Below are 21,886 nucleotides of genomic sequence, written 5' to 3' on the forward strand. Positions count from 1 at the left end.
TTTATGACAACAGCATGGCTTCATAGTAGAAGAGCCTGGGTGCTTAACTGGCCTGCCTGCACTCTAGACCTTTCTAGGCCCAGGACTGTTAAGTAGTTAGAATCCCATATCAGGCAAGAATGAGACAACATTCCTTTCCTAAAACTCCAGCAACTGGTCTCAGTTCCCAGACATTTACAGAGTGTTGTTAAAATAAGAGGGAATGCTACACTGTGGTAAACATGGTCCTGTCCAAACTTTTTTTTTTTTTTGAGATGTATTACCTTTATTATCTTAAAATGGTACAGTTCTCAGTTTAAACGTGTGATTTGTTTTCTAATGTGGTGCAAACCGCGGGCTTCCTGGAAGGCAGAGGTGTAGATATCATGGAGTGAGCCATACTTAAAACACTCGGAGTCCTATTATCCGGAGGTTGTTCCTTCTGGAATGATTCTCCAAATCTTCCATTTGTTCGTGCAAAAACTGCTGGGCTTGAGTACATTTTTCTAAAGTCGCATTCATGCTATTTTGATCGTCTTACAGTGAAGATATGCATTGCTCAGCCTCGATTATCCTCTGATGGTAGTCACCAAGCTCTTTGCAGAGCTGCAGGATGCCTGCAGATACCGCTCTGTCCACGGCGGCTGTAATTGTGGGGGAAAGAAAGGCTGCCACAGCTTGGGCTATTTTTTCTTAGGAGGCTGGAGATTCCTGGTTACCTGTCTCACTGGCATCTGTGCGAGCACTGTGCAGATCATCATTCCCCTCACTGGGATTGCCTGTGAGCTGAGGCTGCAGAGCGGTTTGTGTAAGGGGAGATGCAGACGCTGCTGCGGCCATTTTAGCTCTCCCTGAAGCTCCTGAGGGGGAGAGAGAAGTGTCTTTCGAGCGGGATCCAGAGTGGGATCGCAGCTAATACAAGTACCGCTCCATCCACAGCAGCACAGGGGATCTGTGGAGACAAGAGAAAGAGGCGCCTCTGAGTGTAGACTGTAAAATTCTTATTTAATGCACAGGTGGTTAAAAACACTCACATTAAGTAGTGAGTTAACAGGCAATGTAAAGATTAACAGGCAATGTAAAGATTCCAAAGTGTCATCTGTATCCCTTGCGCTGGGGGATTTTAGACTTAGTTAGGGAAGGGGGTCCTCTCCTTACTTCCACCCCTTCCCACTCCGTTCCCCCCCCTTCTGCTGATTGCACCTACAGAATTATTATTTGCAGCATTATTATTATGCCTTTTAAATATGTTTTTTAAAAATATTGTGTTTAATAAGTGTTTTTCATTTCTTATAGTGATAAAAAGAAAGAAAATAGTGATAGGCGGGTGGGTGTTTTTATGAGTGCCATAATACTTGTATATACAGGGGATCAGTGGAGGCTGTCTGGCTGGGGGGAAGAGTTTTCCCTGGGCTTAGTAAACTGCTACCGTTTCGCTGGCTAAGCGGAGCTGCCGCTCGCTCTGCCTCCTACATATGGCACCGGAACCGGAAGTCCTGTTTTCTATTGTGAATAACATATGGGTTTATGAGATTTGCAAATCATTGCATTCTGTGTTTACATTTTTTTGGCATTGTGGTTGTACTTCTGACAAAGACTTCTCAAATCATCCCCACTTTTAGCAGCCTTACCACGTGCCACATAAAATGGAGACCTGGGTGTAACTGTGGTGTTGGGTGTTTTTAATGTTAAAAAATGTCAATTCTTATTGCAGATATAGTTACCCAACTATATGCTAGCAATAGGTGGAGAAAGCCCCTGTGGGGGAAAGAAGGGAGAGCCATGGTAATAACAAAAAGAAGGGGAGAAGGCATTTCAATTCAGAGGGTTAGTTAGGGAGGGGTGGGACATCAGGGGTGGGGAGGCAACATTAAAGTGGCACTAAGAGGAATCCTCCCCCATCCCTAGCTTAGGGCAAGATGTTTAAAATCTGACTCAGTTCTATGTCTAATTAGGCACCCGTTGAATCTAGCCAAACTGATTTGGGGAATAGTCAGGAATAGGGGTTGCCAGTATATCCTAATATTTGTATTTCAGATTTCTTTCGATGCCATGTTACACTGTAATATTGCTGCACTAAAAACTGTATACCAATCCTTTGACTGTATGCTTGATGATAAAGAATTAGAAAAAACTAATTAAATGCATGCACTGTATGTCAACTATGTATTTAGCGCTTTGCCTGAATTTTCATTTTTAGGCTCGGTTTACATGGCTGTGTTTTTTTAGTCCAGTGCGGTTTTGTTCACCGGTTCGGGTGTTATCCAAGTGCAAATCTTTTAATTGAAAGCACACCTGAACCGGACTGAAAAACGCACGGCACTCTTTTTAAAAATGGACCATGCATGGCCTGCAAATATGTGATCCAGCTCCATACAGAAGGCTTCTGATTTGTGCCATGCAAATTGGATGTTCCAAATGCATCCAATTTGCATTTATGTGAACTGAGGCGCATTATTCCTAAAGCCCCGTACACGGCCAAATTTTGGGAGACAATAGGCAGTTAAAAAAAGAAAAAACAATTCCGTCATTCGTGCTGGTGTGTATGTTGGACTGTACGTGCTGGAAAACCAGCATCCGACCGACTCCCGATCAGCACTCTCAGCCAATAACAGAGAGCGGTGATTGGAATGTTCTGGTGGGGGGGCTGCCCCCCTGTCAGAACACAACAGCTTAGCGGGGGAGATCGCATGGTCAGTACAGCGGTTCCAACTGGAGCTGTCAGTAAGTGTGTACCCAGCTTAAGTGGGATCTACAAAGAAATGCCACCATGTTGCATTGAATGCAGAGGTGTTGGTTGAATTCACACCCCTCCCCCAGCCTCTATTAGTAAAAATATGTGCTAATATCATATGTTGACTTTCTGGGTTGTTTGGTTAGTCATGGGGTTCTCTGGCAATAATTGGTGTATTCTGTCACATTGTAGGCTTGACTGCTCTCTGTGACAATAATAAAATGAGAAATGTAATAAAAATGATCTTGCCAATGTAGAGAAAAGATCTACTTTATGTAATTATCTATGTACATAGGGACAGCCATATTTTAATAAAAACAGACTTTCTGCATTACTAGTTCACAGAAACGTAACCCTTAAAATAATATTGCGATATGTTAATGCTGATGTGGTAATTAACTTTATGGGGTATACTGATCACCTCTAGATGAAACATATATTTTAAATACAATAATCCCAAATGTGAAACATCACAGAATAGCATGAAAGGCGCATCAAATATTTAATTCAGGTGAAGGTTAACTCAAGAGATTTAATTCAGTTACAAATCCACTGTGGTTTACCTTTTTAATGTCCTGTGTTGGTTTAATGCCTTAAAGTTCAAACTAATTTAACGTCATTTGGTATCCAGGTCTAATTTCAATGTGAAAGAGAGGCAATTTGTATGTAGTTTGATGGCTAAGATTTACAGGACATGACACAAACTCCACTCTGTTAATTTAGATTGCGAGGCCTGTGCAGTTGTAATGATTTAGTGGCACTTGCCATGTTTGCAGTTTATTTCTTTTAATGTGAGTTAAATAATCGAGCAGGGAAAATTAGAGTGGACTGTCCCCAAGGAGGATCTGAGATTGGTTAAGTGAAAAGCATAGAGAATTCTAATCAATACTGGCTTCTAAAGTGCTATACAACATTATGTACCAAGCATAGAATTGGTTCATGCAGTTCAAAACGCATGACTTTTTAGGAAAAGTATAAAAGAAATACAATAACCAACCACAGTTTTTCTTCATTCACTTTTGTAAAATGCTGTTTATTAATGGCGTATGGTAGACAGAGAGTTTCATTGTGTATGTCTCTTACTTCCCAAAAGGAAGAACTTAATCAGATGAGGAACAGGAAATCATTTTAGCCTGACTGATTGCATTTTATAGAGAACTGAATGTTGAATTATTAATGTACTTTATCTGCACCTGTTAAAGGACATTTAAAATTTTTATATATTCTTAACAAGCAGTAAACAAGCAATTTCTGCCCTCTGTAGTGTTTTTTTATAGTAATGTTGTTCATTCTGTAAGATCCGCAAAGATCACAACAAAGCAGTGCTGCCAACCATCAGTATTTTTACAGGCAGCAAGTAAAAAATGGTCACTTTTCTCCTGCCAATAAATGCCAGTAATGCCGCGTACACACGATCAAACAATCAGGTGGAAAAGTCCGGCGGACAATCCCCCCATGTGTAGGTTCCGGCTGACTTTTTTTTACTCGGACTCTCATTTCGGCGGACAATCCGGCCGTGTGTGTGCCAGTCCACCGTACTTTTGAAATGAACGGACTTTTCCCACCCAGAGAAAAGTCCGCTCATTTTGAGCTGTGCAATAAACTAACCCTTGTGTGTTGTGGTTTGTTTTTTTTTTACTTTTTTTTTTTTACAGGTGAATGGGTAGGGATACATTGTACCCCATACTCATTCACATAGGGCGGGGGGCCGGTATCCGGGGGGGGGGGGGTCACGGATTCCGATAAGCCCCCTGCAGACCCCGACAAGCAACGGCCAGGGTTGTCGGGAAGAGGCCCTTGTCCTCATCAACATGGGGACAAGGTGCTTTGGGGTGGGGGGGGCGCTCGCTCGTCCCCACCCCCTTTCCTGGCCGGCCGGGTAGCGTGCTCAGATAAGGGTCTGATGTGGGGGGGACCCCCACGCCGATTTTTTGGCGTAGGGGTTCCCTTTAAGTTCATACCAGGTGATGGGGCCAGCGACGCCTCCTTCGCTGGCCCCGGCTACCTGGAGACGCGCTCAAAATGATCTGACTTTCCTCCGCGTGTGTGGGTGAGTCCGTTCATTTCAAAAGTACGGCGGATAGTCCGGCGGACTTAGTACAACGTATTAGTCCACTGAAAAAGTGCCATGTGTGGGCAAGTAGCTTGTTCGGAAAGTCCGGCGGGAAGTCCGTCAGACTAAGTCCACCGGATAGTTGGCTACATGTGTACGCGGCATAAGAGGAAAAGGTTGCCAGTAAAAAATATGGCTGTGACGTGTGCCTCGGAACTGCGCATGCACAATTTGGATCTGAATACTTTGAAATGCAAAGGAGGGATTTTGGGGTCTTTTAGACCCCCCGTCCCTACATAAAAGTGATCAACATTTTTTTTTTTTTTTTTTAAACTACCTGTGTCGTGAACTTTGAAAAAAAATTTTTTTACAATGTTTAAATACACAGCCAATTTGGAAGGGAGCCAGTTTACTTTGGAGGAACCCGGAGTTTCCAGAGAAAACCCACACAAACACAGGGAGAATTTGCACACTTCATGCTGATAGTGTTCCAAGCACAAGTGTCAAATGCTAAGCCCAGCTAAAATGCCCAAAATATCTCAAATGAAATCTCTAAGATGAAAAAGTTTTGGCTTTAGAAATACTTTAAAGATTACTGTAGAATATATGACAATTACTTACTGTGATGCCAAAATTCTTTTTTTTACTTTAGGTACTTGAATAGTGCCATCTATTTACACAGCATTTTACATATATACTGTATATGTTGTGCATTCACATCAGTCCCAGCCCTCAAGGAGCTTACAATCTAAGGTTCTTAACTCACATTCATAGATACCTGTACTAGGGCCAATTTAGACAGGAGGCAATTAACCTACCAGCATGAGTGTGGGAGGAAACCAGAGCACTTGGAGGAACCCACATAGGCACAGGGAGAACACTCCGTGTAGATAGTGCCATGTTTGGGATTCAGATTACCCTAGTGCTGCTAGGCGGAAGTGCTAACCATTTAGCCACTGTGCATTTTTCTTAGGCCCCTTTCACACTGGGGCGGGGCGGGCGTCGGTGGTTTTAGCACCACTTTACCGTTTTTACCGTTTACCATTTTTAGGGTCAGCTAGTACGGGCAGAAGTTCCCCGTACTAGCTGTCAGTTTTTTAAATCGGCGTGGTCATTCGGGCCTCTGCTTACAAGGCTGCGTCATTCATTCACACAACTCTGTGTAAATGAACTACACGCCCTGACATCCTTTGCGGCTAATGACTTGTAGTTCTCAATGGACTACCATGGTGCTCCACAACGCCGTTAATTGATTCTTCCTGTCAGTGTACCTGCTTGCCCATATAGGGCAAAAAAAATTGCATTTTATTATGTTTTTTTAAAAAGTGAACTTTAACATTATATGGATTTTTTCTACATTTGTTAGATAATGTCGTTCAACCTTATTCATACTACTTTCTTGGTGTCATTTGTTGAACCTATACATAGAAAACATATACATTTTATTCACTGGCTATCACAAACCCAGAAGTGTTTAAAACCAACCTGTCGTGAGTTAGAGCGATATATGGAGCTGCCATTGCCCACTTCTTATTCTCTCTTCATTACTTTAAGCCACTAACTTTCATGACCTGCATACTTGTTCCAGATCAGTGACTCAAAAAATATGGAAGCATGTGTGTAAATATTAAAAACTGGTAATTTGAATTTTAAGGTGAAAACGCTCAGGCAGCCTCTTATTTCTTATTGCAGGTCTACTTTCAGTTGTTTAAGCAAAAAAAATACCCAAGAAACTAAGATTATAAGCTATAAGATTATATGTACCTATAATGAAGTAACAATCCTATTTTTGTTTTTGAAGGAAATGATTATTGATAAAGTGAAAGGACAGGTGGTGCCTCGATATTTGATATACGACATTGTCAAGTTCAATGTAAGTATTCATATTTTTTTTTGTCTTGTACGGTTTGTAGTGGACAGCAGGAATGTTTAGTTACAATGTTCACTTTTTTTTCATGTGATTTATACACATGCTGTTCAGGGGGAAGCAGGTTCTATTGAATTTATGCTTCGTTGCTTGGATTTTGTCATGTTGAGCCAATGCCAGAATCCTAACTAAGTGCTGTCAGAAAGTCCATACCGTAAGTCATAACAATCCCTTTACAAGTACTGCATGATGAAAGGTTTTGTCAGGATGATTCAGGCGCACCCTCTTCTTTTTCTCATAAAAACAAAACAAAAAACAGACTGTGGCATTAGAAAAACATTTTTAAGCCACACAATTTCTATTTTTTAAAGAATCTATGTTGCAACCTCTTTGCAAATATTTAAACGTTAGATTACTAGCCTTAAAGCTTAAAGCGGGAGTCCACTGGGACTCCGCGTTTTATTTTTATTTTTTAAAAGCCAGCAGCTACAAATACTGCAGCTGCTGACTTTTAAAATAGTGACACTTACCTGTCCAGCGCGCCCGCGATGTCGGCACCCGAAGCCGATCTCTAGATCGCCTGTCTGGTCCTGCCGCCGCCATCTTGGGTATGGGAATCAGGAAACGGAGCCTTTCGGCTTCATTTCCCGGTTCCCTACTGCGCATGCGCGAATTGCGCTGCGCAATAAGGACGCTCCCCCGCTGCCTCTGGGATCTGTGTGTTTCCCAGCAGGCAGCGGGGCACTAGCGGGAAGGGGCGGGCACTTGCGGAAAGGGGCGTAAGTTACGCCCCTTTCCGCAGAGAGCTATCCCGGAAGTGGGTGCAGTTACCTGGATTATCCAGGTAACTGCACCCCCCTCCCCCCTGAAAGGTGCCGATTGTGGCACCGGAGGGGGGGAGGGTTCCGATGAGCGGAAGGTCCACTTTAGGGTGGACCTCCGCTTTAACTCCAGACTGGAACAAAAGATATACACCCTTTCAGTGGATGATAAAATTTTGCAGTTGCAATGTTTCCATATTGGAAGAGGGGGTTCGAACATTAACCAAACTCCTGCCAGGGACCACCAATTGCCATCATGGAAGAAGTGGCTCAGGGTTGCTGGTCTCGGAAGGTTGATAAAAAGGACAAGTCTTGGAATCCATTGATACATTTTGGGTGTGCAATGACCCTATCAAACCCAGAGGGATGTGTCTCCAATGAGACCAAAGGTCTGAGTGATATCACTAACACTAGAATTATGCCAATCGTCAAGTGGTTAAGAAACTGACGAGGGGTTTCTGTCTACAGTCAGGAAAGAACCCCTAGGATGCAGTCAGAGAAAGTTTGTTCAAGCTAGACCCATTGTTTGGGTTCAGAATACAGCAGCTCAAGATCCACGACATACGTGTCACTTTGTGGTACTTGAATACATCTGGCAGACCCAATGCCCCCCTGAATTTTGGGCCTGGTGAGGACCTACTACTGGATTCTGGGTCATGAAAACAAACAGAGCACATACTAAGTGCAGTGTAGTTAAAAGCATTAATGTTAAAAGCCATTTATTCTGACTTATGCTGGTGAGGAATATATGGCACCCAGCCATTTGAGAAAATTCTGCCCAATGATCGTGGCACAAAGCAGATCTACCTGTGGCTATCCATCTATAAATGGTTGGGCAAGCAGTTGTGCAAATGTTTTATAATATATAAGGGAGATTACATCTAAGCTGGGGGCCTTGTCCATAGTTATTGGTTCCCCAGAGAGCCTCAGTAAGCCTTGTAGCCCTGGTGTTCCTATCTGGGGAAGATAGGAGGAATTGTAGAGCTCCCTATAGAAATGTATGAATCTTTACGTAAAGGCATTTGTGGTGTGTAAGGATGAGCTCAGGCGTGATTCGCAAATAGCACGTGCAGAGCCTGCCAGAAAGTCGGCACTGCACAGCGCTAATCACAGGCAGTGAGACATTGTCCCGAAGCGCGGCTGCAGAGATCGGGAAATGTCTCACTGCCTGTGATTAATGCTGTGCAGTGCTGACTTCCTGGTGGGCTCTGCACGTACTGTTTGCGAATCACGCCTGAGCTCATCCTTAGTGGTGTGTAGGAGACCCTCTCTGCGAGGGTCTATGCATGGGATATAAAAACGGACTTTGGTATCTTGTATATCTTGTAGGCGAGTCGCTTGGAGTGTGCCTAGTTTATTCCCCCATATTTCAAATGGTGTCACGTTTAAGTGCCATTTACTTAAATTTTGTGTAGAGGCAATTTGTTAAGTTGTTCATGATACATTTGAAGATTTGCTAGAACCATAGCGGCTAAGGATTTTTTTGTGCACTGTTTGCAATTGGTGGATGCTGTTGAGCAGTTTGTCTAGCTTTTTCAAACGTTCTTTTTTAAGCCTGGTACCTTGGCAGATTAATATCCTCCTAATGATGCATTTGTGTGTTTTACATATAGTCAATAGGATGGTGGTGGTGTCAGTGTGATTCCTGGGAAAGGCCAAGAGCTTCAAGTCCACTAGGGACTTGGTCTCTGGGTCCTGGAGCAAGGACTCATTCCCCCGCCATTGCCAAGGGTTGCCTCTCGGATTATGATGTTGATGGTTATCAAGGCCTGGTCTGAGAGTCTGGTAATCTACGTTTTCCATACTCTGGGTAGGTCTGCATTTCTGAGAAGGAAATAATTTAAGCCAAGAGTAAGTTCCATATGTGAGTAATATGCATAGTCCCTCTCCATACTGTGCTGGTGCACCAAACATCTATCAATTGTTCAGTATGTAAGATCTGTATTAAGCACCTTTTGAAAAGGCATGTGAGAAGTGTTGTGTGAGACATCTAGGAGAGGATCTGGAGCTACATTAAAGTCACCCACTCTTGTGCATATATCATAAATACATAAAACATGAAACAAAAACTAGAAAGTCCACTTTTTATGTATAGCAGCGCATGCACATTTTTTTCAGAATATGCGTAAGAGTTCAGTTCAGTGTTCAGAAGATAGGGTGCTTTATTCAGTCGACTTGCGTTTGTGATAAAAACACAGCTTCCACCATACAGATCACCGCTTGTGGTACCAAGGACGACCCCCTATGGGAATGCACTCACCAAACGTATGAAACCAATAAGCCTTCAGAATGCCATTACAGCTCTCTCCTTTTACCACCAGTTATCTCCTTTGTGGGAAACGGCTTTCACATATAGGAAACAAAAATGCCCAGACATAGCATAATACTGTATAACAATATTTATTATGTAAAAGCAAAATCCATATATGCGTACCAAGTAAAAAACTGTTTAAGCGTTTAAAATACTGTGCCTTATTCCGCTGTGTTGAATCCGTCCGAGGAGAACCGACCGTTTACAGCGTGCACCTAAAAGTATGTGCTTCCGTATTTCCTCGGATCGTTGGAACGCAGGGATTGAGGCGCACTTGTCACTTCCGGTATAGTTACGCTCTGACGCGTTTCGTCATTTCCGACTTCATCTGAGGGCGTCGATGAGGGTGAAGGAGAGCAAGGCCTCTAACATTCACCAGCTCTGTGATGTCATTATGATGTGCAGTGGCAACTTCTGAAGCTCTGGTGAACTCCATGCCCAAGAGGGTTAAAGCAGTGCTGGGAATTGGTGGCTACACAAAATATTGACACTTATGGGTTTACTCACTTTTGTTGCCAGCGGTTTAGACATTAATGGCTGTGTGTTGAGTTATTTTGAGGGGACAGCAAATTTACACTGTTATACAAGCTGTACACTTACTACTTTACATTTCTTCAGTGTAGTCACATGAAAAGGGCTGTACTCACTTTTGTGAGATACTGTATATAATATATCAAATTAGTCCAAAAAATAATTTCCGTGCAATCGCGATGATGGTTCGGGTCATAAAAACATTAGTAATCCAATTCCACCACGTGATCCACCACCAATGTAAGATGGACTCTTATCAGAGTTGAAGGACTCTATTACAGAGTCAAATTCGGCTAGTATAGTGTATCCACATCTATCAAGCATCACACGTCATCCAGGAACATCTATTTGAATCTCATAGAATCCAGGTGTAACTTGGTAGATGTGGTGAAATGGGTGGAAATGACACAAAGAAGACATCCACATAATGCAAAACCATAGAGGGACTTTTTTTTTTTTTTAAGTAGAGGGATTAAAAATACTCACATCATGTTTGAAACAGTAAGTGTGATATATCAATCCAAGGCAAACAAACTATGCATGGAAAAATTCTGATTCGTGTACACAGCAGGACAGGCGTGGCGACGGCACATGCGAAGACTCCGCCCTACATGTTTTGTCACAACTGTGTCATGCACAGTATGTCTGACTGGTTTTGCTAGAGGCTATTTTTGCCAGCGCAGTTTCTTCCCCCCGTTTTCCCAACACTCACTGAACTTTTTCTAGAGGCGCAGAGGTCTTGCGCTAGGCTGCATTCCTGATTTACACTACAAATGCCTCCCCTTCTGCTCATTGCTATGCTTTATATTTACAGAATATTGCTGAAAAAGTGAATATCGTTTGAGATGTCAGTTCAGCACAGTGAAAGTTATAAGGACACAGGGTTAACATATTTTTTCTTGTGGGAAATGTACTTAGCCTGAACTAAAGAATAAAAAAAGTGTCCTGCCACCACATCTAAAGAGTGGTAAGCTGCAATATATTACCTTTTGTTATTGGATTTAGAGAGGGTATCAACACAAGCCCTAAGCCAATCTACAAAAGCACCCTAAAGTAGGTAATTTAAAAAAACTTACAAGACTATCATTTTTAATTAAAGCTTCAATATAGTTTAAATATGTAGAATCTTTTCCTGTCAATGAGATTATCATTTGCAACTATTTACATTCCAGTATTTTCTCAAATAACATACAGATATGAGAGATGGTAAGCTGCTGTTCTTTATATTGTGTGATATGTGCCGCCGGCAAAAATAAAAATAATAATGTGTAAATCAAGTTTAAAAACTTATCAACATGTGGGGTTTGCTGCTGCAATTTACCACTAATACTATTGGAAATAGTGTTGAAATAAGTAGAAATAGATAGCTGCGCTAACTCTTATAATTATAAGTACACATATGTGTCAACAAATATCCAATAATGGACTGTATTTCAGTGGGGGAAATCATGTGTGTGTTATATTCTGATCCCTGCAGCATTTGAGTGGGAGAGGACGAACGCTGCTGGATTACACACAGCTGCAATCTCCTATGTATCTGGCGCTCAGTCACACACAGTCCCACCCTCCTGGCCCAGCATTGGACCACTGTTCTGTCCATCATATGAGCTGGGCGGGACTGTGAGTGACTGAGCGCCGGATACACAGGAGATCGCGGATCTGTGTCAGCCAGCACTGGCGCAGCTGCATTTATCGGCAATGGCGAGTCTGCAGATGTGCACTAAACAGGCTGCAATGATGGGCATGTTAGAGACTGCAGATAGGCATATTAGAGGCTGCAGATGGGCATGTTAGAGGCTGCCAATGGACACTAAACAGGCTGCAATAATGGGCATATTAGAGGCTGCAGATGGGCATAGATCAGGCTGCATTGATGGAGACTGGCGAGGCTGCAGGTGGGCACTAATAAGGCTGCATTGATGGGCACTGACCCTTATTTTAATTTTTTTTCTGGTGCGTGTTATATTATGTCCGCGCGTGTTATACGCCGATAAATACGGTATTTAAAATGACAACCCCAACTCCATATTCACATTAACATTCTCAATTGATTGTGCATACAAAAATATTTTAAATTATAAAAAAAAGTTCCAGTTTAAATGCTTCATGTATTAGTCCCACATGCCAAATGTAATTAATGTGCTGTCCAAAAACGCTCATGCTCCGTGATTCACCACCACCTTCCACAGCATGCACTAACCAGAAAGTAGTGATAAAAAAGCCTGTATTGAGGCTTAGCCCCTTAGGTCCTTTTTCAGTAATATATCCAACAGATGCAGCAGCACTCTTTCATATGTCTCCACCTTTTATAATTCTCAGGTACTCATGTAAAGAAAAACGGCCATCATTGCTCAAAAATTCTACATATTTATTCCTTAAAAGTTATCAAAACGTTTACACTCACATTTAGTAGTCCCTGAGACCGGCACAAAGTCTTTCAAGCATTCCAGTATTTGCCTGTGCTAGCCATTCCATTTCAGGAAGTTGGCTTGTAGTTCGAGCCTCGATTTCGGTGTGGATAATGGTCCGGAAATTACATCAGCTTCGCATGACTGGCCTCAACGCATTTTGCAATATATTTTGCATCACCAGGAAGCTGGTTCCGCCGTTTTGCTAATTGTATTTAATCCCCTACTGGATATTTATTATCTAATCGGCTCTCCGCGGACCAGAAGTGCATTTTCTGCCATTTTTCCTACTGGTGCTTATTGCCCATCCCTTCCTTATATTGGCTTCCTGTTACTCCTTATACAGGAATTCTAAGCGACGGAAATGTTATTAAAGCTGTTGGTATATTCAGGATGTAGTGGAATGACTAGATAGGCTTCAGCAATCTTAGCAAATCTTTTAATTGCTTATTAAATTTATTGATTAATAGAAATGTATATGCAAATGTTATAAAACCATTATAAAAACACGATACAGTGCCTTGCGAAAGTATTCGGCCCCCTTGAACTTTTCAACCTTTTGCCACATTTCAGGCTTCAAACATAAAGATATAAAATTTTTATTTTTTGTGAAGAATCACCAATAAGTGGGACACAATTGTGAAGTGGAACGAAATCTATTGGATTTTTGAAACTTTTTTTACTAATAAAAAAATTAAAAGTGGGGCGTGCAAAATTATTCGGCCCCCTTGCGTTAATACTTTGTAGAGCCACCTTTTGCTGCGATTACAGCTGCAAGTCGCTTGGGGTATGTCTCTATCAGTTTTGCACATCGAGAGACTGAAATTCTTGCCCATTCTTCCTTGCAAAACAGCTCGAGCTCAGTGAGGTTGGATGGAGAGCGTTTGTGAACAGCAGTTTTCAACTCTTTCCACAGATTCTTGATTGGATTCAGGTCTGGACTTTGACTTGGCCATTCTAACACCTGGATACGTTTATTTGTGAACCATTCCTTTGTAGATTTTGCTGTATGTTTGGGATCATTGTCTTGTTGGAAGATAAATCTCCGTCCCAGTTTCAGGTCTTTTGCAGACTCCAACAGGTTTTCATCCAGAATGGTCCTGTATTTGGCTGCATCCATCTTCCCCTCAATTTTAACCATCTTCCCTGTCCCTGCTGCAGAAAAGCAGGCCCAAACCATGATGCTGCCACCACCATGTTTGACAGTGGGGATGGTGTGTTGAGGGTGATGAGCTGTGTTGCTTTTACGCCAAACATATCGTTTTGCATTGTGGGCAGAAAGTTCGATTTTGGTTTCATCTGACCAGAGCACCTTCTTCCACATGTTTGGTGTGTCTCCCAGGTGGCTTGTGGCAAACTTTAGACAAGACTTTTTATGGATATCTTTGAGAAATGGCTTTCTTCTTGCCACTCTTCCATAAAGGCCAGATTTGTGCAGTGTATGACTGATTGTTGTCCTATGGACAGACTCTCCCACCTCAGCTGTAGTTCTCTGCAGTTCATCCAGAGTGATCATGGGCCTCTTGGCTGCATCTCTGATCAGTCTTCTCCTTGTCTAAGCTGAAAGTTTAGACGGACGGCCAGGTCTTGGTAGATTTGCAGTGGTCTGATACTCCCATTTCAAAATGATCGCTTGCACAGTGCTCCATGGGATGTTTAAAGCTTGGGAAATCTTTTTGTATCCAAATCCGACTTTAAACTTCTCCACAACAGTATTATGGACCTGCCTGGTGTGTTCCTTGGTCTTCATGATGCTCTCTGCGCTTTCTAAAGAACCCTGAGACTATCACATAGCAGGTGCATTTATACAGAGACTTGATTACACACAGGTGGATTCTATTTATCACCATCAGTCATTTAGGACAACATTGGATCATTCAGAGATCCTCGCTGAACTTATGGAGTGAGTTTGCTGCACTGAAAGTAAAGGGGCCGAATAATTTTGCACGCACCACTTTTCAGTTTTTTATTTGCTAAAAAAGTTTAAATTATCCAATAGATTTCGTTCCACTTCACAATTGTGTCCCACTTGTTGGTGATTTTTCACAAAAAATTAAAATTTTATATCTTTATGTTTGAAGCCTGAAATGTGGCAAAAGGTTGAAAAGTTCAAGGGGGCTGAATACTTTCGCAAGTCACTGTATCTATGCACTGGATCAATTGTGGGCATAAAATTGGGTATCTGGATTGTACGATTATTTTTTATTTTATTTATTTGTTTTTAAGGTTGAACTGGATGGACTTGTGTCTTTTTTCAACCTGACTAACTATGTAACTATGTATGTAACTATTATTTTACACATTTAAAAAGTCAACAAGGAGGATAAATACATATTATAATGAAAATTAATATAGAAATACACATAAATAAAAATAACAATATAAAATAAACAAAAAAATAAAAAATGTGTGCTGTCACCACATCTAAAGACTGGTAAACTACAATATATAATATTTTTTATAAATTTTTATATATATATCATTTATTTTGTTGGGTTTAGAGAAGGTATCAACACAAGCCCTCAGTCCATCTACAAAAGCACCCTAAAAAAGATAATTTAATAACCACTTCTGGGCCGACTCACGCCAATATACGTTGGCACTTTGAAGAGGGATATCATTGTTATGGCAGCCGCTAGCTACCATAATCCCAGTATCCTCTTCTTCATTGAGCTATCCGGTTTTAGATAAAAGTGGTCTCTGCGGCGGATTTGCCACGCGATCACTTTTATCGGCGGCGGGAGAGAGGGTTACCGGAGCCATCGGTTGCGGCGCAGGCGATCTGGTCCTCTCCCTGGGATAGAAACGAGTGAGGGGAAGATGGCCTCCTCCTGTCTCCATACTATTTCAGCACGGACGCAACATCAAAAAAATGTCACTACCGCCAATAGCTCTTAAAGAAACTTTTTTTTGTTTTAAATTACATTTCATTTTAATTTTATTTTTTATTTCATTTTTGTGTAAAGATGAGATCTGAGGTCTTTTTGACCCCAGATCTTATATTTAATAGGCCATCGTGCTTTTTTTTCTATTACAAGGGAGGTTTACATTCCTTGTAATGGGAATAAAAGTGACATACTTATTTTTACATTCTTCTTTAAAAAAAAAAAAAGATAAAATAAGTAAGAATTTTTTTTTTTTAAACGTGCCATGCCGAGCTCGCGTGCAGAAGCGAACACATACGTGAGCAACGCCTGCATATGAAAGTGGTGTTCAAACCACACGTGAGGTGTTGCCGTGATTGGTAGAGCGAGAGAAATAATTCTAGCCCTAGACCTCCTCTGTAACTGGAACAATGCAACCTGTACAGTTTTTTTAAACGTAGTCTATGGATATTTTTAAGGGTAAAAGTTTGTCGCCATTCCACGAGTGGGCGCAATTTTGAAGTGTTACATGTTGGATATCAATTTACTCAGCGTAATATTTATCTTTCACATTATATAAAAAAAAAATTGGGCCATCTTTATGATTTTATTTTTTAATTCAATAAAGTGTATTTTGTCCAAAAAAAAAAAGAGTGCACTTGTGAGATCTCTGCGCCAATATGGTGTGACAAAGTATTGCAACGACCGCTATTTTATTCTCTAGAGTGTTAGAAAAAAATCTATAATGTTTAACCACTTCCCGACCAGCGCACGACGATGTACGTCGACAGAATGGCACGGGCAGGCATATTGGCGTGCATGTACGTCCAATATTCGTTGCCGCCGTGCCATCGGGAGCGCGCCGCCGGCGCGCTCCCGCGCTGGTCGGGGCCCCCGTGAGTCCGGTCGCGGGGCCCGCGGACTCGATCGCCGCGGGCATCCCCGCGATCGTCTCACGGAGCGGCCGAATGGAGGAAATGCTGTATAAACAACATTTTTTCATTCTGCCTAGCAACTAGTGACGCTGATCTCTGCTCCATGTGATTGGAGCAGAGATCAGTGTACACTAAATGAAAGCCCAACCCCCCCACAGTTAGTAACACACCCCTAGGAACACTTAACCCCTACACTGCCACCCACTGGTTAACCCTTTCACTGCCAGTGTCATTTACACAGGAATCACTGCATTTATATAGCAGTGATTACTGTATAAATGACAATGGTCCCAAAAATGTGTCAAAAATGTCCGATGGGTCCCCCACAATGTCGCAGTCACAATAAAAATCGCAGATCGCCGCCATTACTAGTAAAAAAAATAATAATAAAAAATTATTAATAAAAATGCTATAAAACTATCCCTATTTTGTAAACGCTATAACTTTTGCGCAAACCAATCAATAATCGCTTATTGCGATTTTTTTTACCAAAAATATGTAGAAGAATACGTATCGGCCTAAACTGAGGGAAAAAAATGTTTTTTTATATATTTTTGGGGGATATTTATTATTACAAAAAGTAAAAAATAATGCGTTTTTTTCAAAATTATCGCTCTATTTTTGTTTATAGCGCAAAAAATAAAAACCGCAGGGGTGATCAAATACCACCAAAATAAAGCTCTATTTGTGGGAAAAAAAGGACGTTAATTTTGTTTGGGAGCCACGTCGCACGACCGCGCAATTGTCAGTTAAAGCGACGCAGTGCCGAATCGCAAAAAGTGGTCTGGTCTTTGACCAGCAAATTGGTCCGGTCTGAAAGTGGTTAAGGGTTCTAAGTAATTTTTTAGCAATAAAAAAAAGACTGTTTTTAACTTGTAAACACCAAATCTCAGAAAGAGGCTCGGCCCTCAAGTGGTTAAAAAATAATTATTACAGGACTATGATTTTTTTATTAAAGCTTCAGTATAGTTTAAATGGGTAGAAGCTATTCCTGTCAATGAGACTATCATTTAAAACTACCGTGTTTCCCGGAAAGTAAGACCTACCCTGATTTTCCAGGAGGGCTGCAATATAAGCACTACCCCAAAATAAGCCCTAGTTTAAAGTGGTTGTAAACTGCTAGAATCCTCTCTATTACAGTATTATATGTAATAGGTGTGCTTCTATAATATAATTGAGTAAACCATCTTCTTATAGCGGCGCTCAGCTGACCTCTCGCTGTTCCTTCCTCTTCTCCCAGCGAGGGATCTCTGGCCCCCCTCCCCTCTGCAAAGCTCAGACGGGCCATGAAAGCGCCGAGCCGCGCTCAGCTAATACCCACTGCTCTCCTCTTCTGCCAGCGGGGGAACTCGGGCCCCTCTCCTTCTGCAGTGCTTGTACTGATCACGCGAGTCACAGAAGAGCTATAGGAAGGCATGTGACACAATTAGATTACAGAAACACAGAACTTTTACATTATATTCTACTATAATAGTGAGGAGTCTAGCAGTTTACAAGCATTTTACTCTGTTCACACTGGGGCTTTATGGCAAGCCCTACCCCAAAAATAAGTCCTAGTGTGTTTTTGGTTGCCTAAATTAATATATGACCCAGGCTTATTTTCAGGGAAACATGGTATTTACATGGCAGTATTTTCTCAAATGGCATATAGTAATGAGCGATGCTAAGCTGTTCTTATTTAGAACTCAAACATCAAATATTGTGTCACTTTAACAAAGTAAGTCCTTTGAATTCAGCTTTTACCTCTGTTCAAATTGACTCGACTATTTTCCTTAGTGTGCGGTAAAAGAGACTGAGAGGTTTTTTCTGTTCTTTCTCTTTTGCCATTGGAGATAAAACTGAAATGCTAATAAATTCACATTTACAAAATATAATATGCAAATATTACAAGGATAACATTGTAAAAATAAGCATAACAGTAAATGTTCAATGGCCTTGCTTGAAAAACTGCAGTTAATAAAAAAAGTTATTACATTGTTTACTGTGTGGCTTAGTGACATTTGACTTTATTCAGAAGTTCTATGATTCTTAATCCTAGTTTAATCACATTTTCTCCTGAAAAAGGCTGAAACTGAGTTTTGGGGACAAATTTCCCCACAAACAAAAAAAAAGTGCATTGAAATGCTAAACTGGGAACAAACCTTCATTTGTTAGGCACCCAACTTTCTTTTCAGTAGCATTTGAAATCAAAATCTCTTATAGAGGTGTTTTTTTTTTTTTTTTTTGCATTAGGATCCACCGGGTCAGACACCAATGAAATCTTTGGCGGTCAGGAATCTCTTCAAATTCTCTCTGCCACCTAAGAAAATGCTAGTTGCCTGGCTATCTCTGATTTTTGTTTTGTGAATCGCTACATGCATTTATACATGCAGGCATGTTGACGCAGATTCTTGGATTTTGAGTTACGGATCTGAATGCAGTGCATGTTTACGTATCTGTGTAAATGGCTTAATTGAAAACGGTGTGTTCAGACTGTAATTAAAGTGGAAGTAAACCCATCGATGTAAACAGTTAAAATAAAAAAGGCATGCTGGGAATGCTAACTGCACATTGGCTGTGCTCTCAGCCAAACTATCAAACCATCCAATGGCTGGTGTCATAAGGAATCACATGTGCAGCACCATAGCAGTTGAAGATTAAACAGAGGCAAAGATGGCAGCTTCCTTGGGTGAAAACAAAGTACAAAGTTGGTCAATCAATTAACTTGGGTACAACCAGCCTGACTGATTTTACATGCGATTGTCACTAGCGACAGGTTTAGCCACTAGCAATAATCACTGTCCTCTGCTGGTCGGGGACGGCTTCCATAATGGTTTGGCGGGAGGGATTCCCCTGTTCATGCTGTCTGTGGAATTGAGAGAATTTCAGGAAAGAAATTTGCTCCGCTTGAATAAGGTTCTCCTTGCTTCTGGTTCTGCCATTCATGGACCCATGCTTCCCCCTCTGCATTTTTATTAATCACCAGTCATCAAAGGGGTACCTCTGGCATAAAAAAAAGCCAGACTCCCTGTACCAAGATGGCTGCCTCCACACAAGAACATAGTGCACAATAAGGCTTTGAAAGTCAGTAATGGGAAAAAGTCTATCTGCAGGGAGCCTACAGGCATAGTCCTTTGCTGAATGTTTGCTTCATGGGGCACGGGTCCCAGAGTTCAGGCCCTCCTTATGAAATGCTGAAATGTATGCAGGAAAGGTCTGATAGCCTGCAAAGGGAAGTAGAAAAGACATACGGATTAAGATTAAGGATGAGCTCAGGCATGTTCGCATGCTCCACGCGCAGAGCCCGCCAGGAAGTCAACGCTGTGCTAATCACAGGCAGTGAGACATTGTCCGATCTCTGCAGCCGCGCATCGGGGCAATGTCTCACTGCCTGCTGTGCCGACTTCCTGGCAGGCTCTGCACGTGGAGCATGCGAACACGCAGGAGCTCATCCTTAATGCCCATGCCCCTATGGTTTCTGAGAAGTTTTTTTTTTAAATTTAAGTGTTGAAATACTTTTAGGAATATAAATGATGTTATTCCTTTTATGTAAAGCCAGTGAGTTTGATGTCTGATGTAACAAGATAATATGTATTGTCATTGCTGGGTCATGATTGTGATGAATGTCATTTACTTAGGTTTTCCTCTTATCTGATAGTACAGTGTGCTCCAATGATTTTAGATGCATCATGTCATCAAGACTTTGCACATTCTTAAGCCTCATTAAACTACCTTACCAACATGATCTGCTGTGCTGCCAGTTCTCTGACTGCCTCTAACAAGGCACATCACATGGCTATAGTGAAGGAGATATCTAATGAGAAATTGTGGTTTCAACTTCATTTGTTAAAAATGGCTCGCTTGAAAAAAAATCTAATTTGATGAAACTGTTAATATTTGATGTTCGTGGTATGTGAGCTGGAACTTCCACTTACCGGCATAATCAATTCAGAGCCCACTCTGCAAACGTTTTTTTTTTAAAGCTGGGATACTTTTGAAACTAATGATGGCCAGATTCAGGTGCCAGGCAGTACTATTTTCTTTGCTTAGAGGAAGTTCGATATTAACTATGTGGAATGAATAACCAACCTTTTTAGACATTAGCTATAAAACAGGCTCTGCAGTGCACATAATCTATTCAAATATCCAGAAAAAGAACAAATATTTCAAGACATCTGTGCAGCTGTTTGTGAAATTAAGCCTACATAGCAATGTTACATCTCTGCTGATTGCTGAGATTTTCTCTGTAGAGAACATTTGTTCTATAGAATGGGGCAGAAATTCTTTAGTAGCAAGCTTTTCACCCAAGTAATTTCATAAATGTATGTTTTCTTTTGCTGGTTTGGTTGTAAAGGCATCTTGTATGACGAGTCTTCAGTTAACAGATGTTTTTAAATTTAACAATTGTTATCGGTCAGGCTGGTTTCACACTCTTGCATTATGGTAATGTGCGTTGGTGAACTGTGATGTCATTTATTCTCAAGCATACTCCAGTGCACCTTCCTAATGTGAACCAAGGGACACACACATGCTGTCACCAAGTGCAAGGCTTATCAATAAGTACTGGCGGTTATAGACAGCATTTGTCTACTAACATTGAGTCCACTGAAGAACTTTGTTTTTCTGGTCTTTGAATGCCCCCTATGGGTCACCCTTAGAACATGATCTCTGGACGCAGTTTGACGCCTGTGACCCTTTAGTGATTTGACCAATATTTCAAGAGACCAAGAAGGCTTGTACCTCTAGTTAGACAGCATCCTCTGAAGAAGCCCGATATATGGGTGAAACATGTTGGGAACTCCATCTTATAATGCTGAATCCATAACATTCTGTTGATCTTTACTTGCCAATTGTGTTTTTAACAATTTTTCAACTTTTTCTAAAATAAAAAAATTGCGTATATATATTATAACTGTTACTATCTTTCAAATCAGTTTGCACCTTCAAAATCCCAATCTCTCCTTCTACATTTAAGTAATCAAATATCAAGTTGATTTGTCCATGATCAAAAAAACTTTTTCTGCACCTTCCCAATGCCACTTGTATGGCAGCACACCACAACCCACTGTAATGCACTACTGTTCGATTTCTTGCGCTGCTTTGCCAAAAATGGTGCATGTGCTTTTTTTGTGTACTTTGGTGCGTTAGGTCATTTAAATAAATGATCTCCCTTAACGCAACTCACATTAACATGCTTTAACCCACCACACAAATGTACAGTAAATGTATTTTCTCTCAGTGTTACACAGTGCCTCCCTGTGAGAGGAATGGATACGGCAACCCAATCTTAACACACATACATTTTGTACATCTGAAAGTTCAATTTTCAACATTTATATAAAAGAAATATACAATTACTGAGTGTATAGTTAACCACTTCAGCCCCGGAAGATTTGGCTGCTCA

The 21,886-nt window shown here is 41.2% G+C and overlaps 1 protein-coding gene across 1 annotated transcript in view; it reads left to right on the top strand.

The window, feature by feature from the left end:
* RNGTT (RNA guanylyltransferase and 5'-phosphatase) overlaps positions 1-21,886 on the top strand; it is a 463,180-nt gene that overhangs the window by 168,169 nt on the left and 273,125 nt on the right. The window contains 1 exon segment of the mRNA XM_077487269.1: positions 6,568-6,639. Within this exon segment, the coding sequence (XP_077343395.1) occupies positions 6,568-6,639 (72 nt within the window).

This window comes from Lithobates pipiens, unplaced genomic scaffold, assembly GCF_037356315.1.
Source record: "Lithobates pipiens isolate NorthernLeopardFrog02 unplaced genomic scaffold, aLitPip1_a1.2 Scaffold_18, whole genome shotgun sequence".
NCBI lineage: Eukaryota > Metazoa > Chordata > Amphibia > Anura > Ranidae > Lithobates > Lithobates pipiens.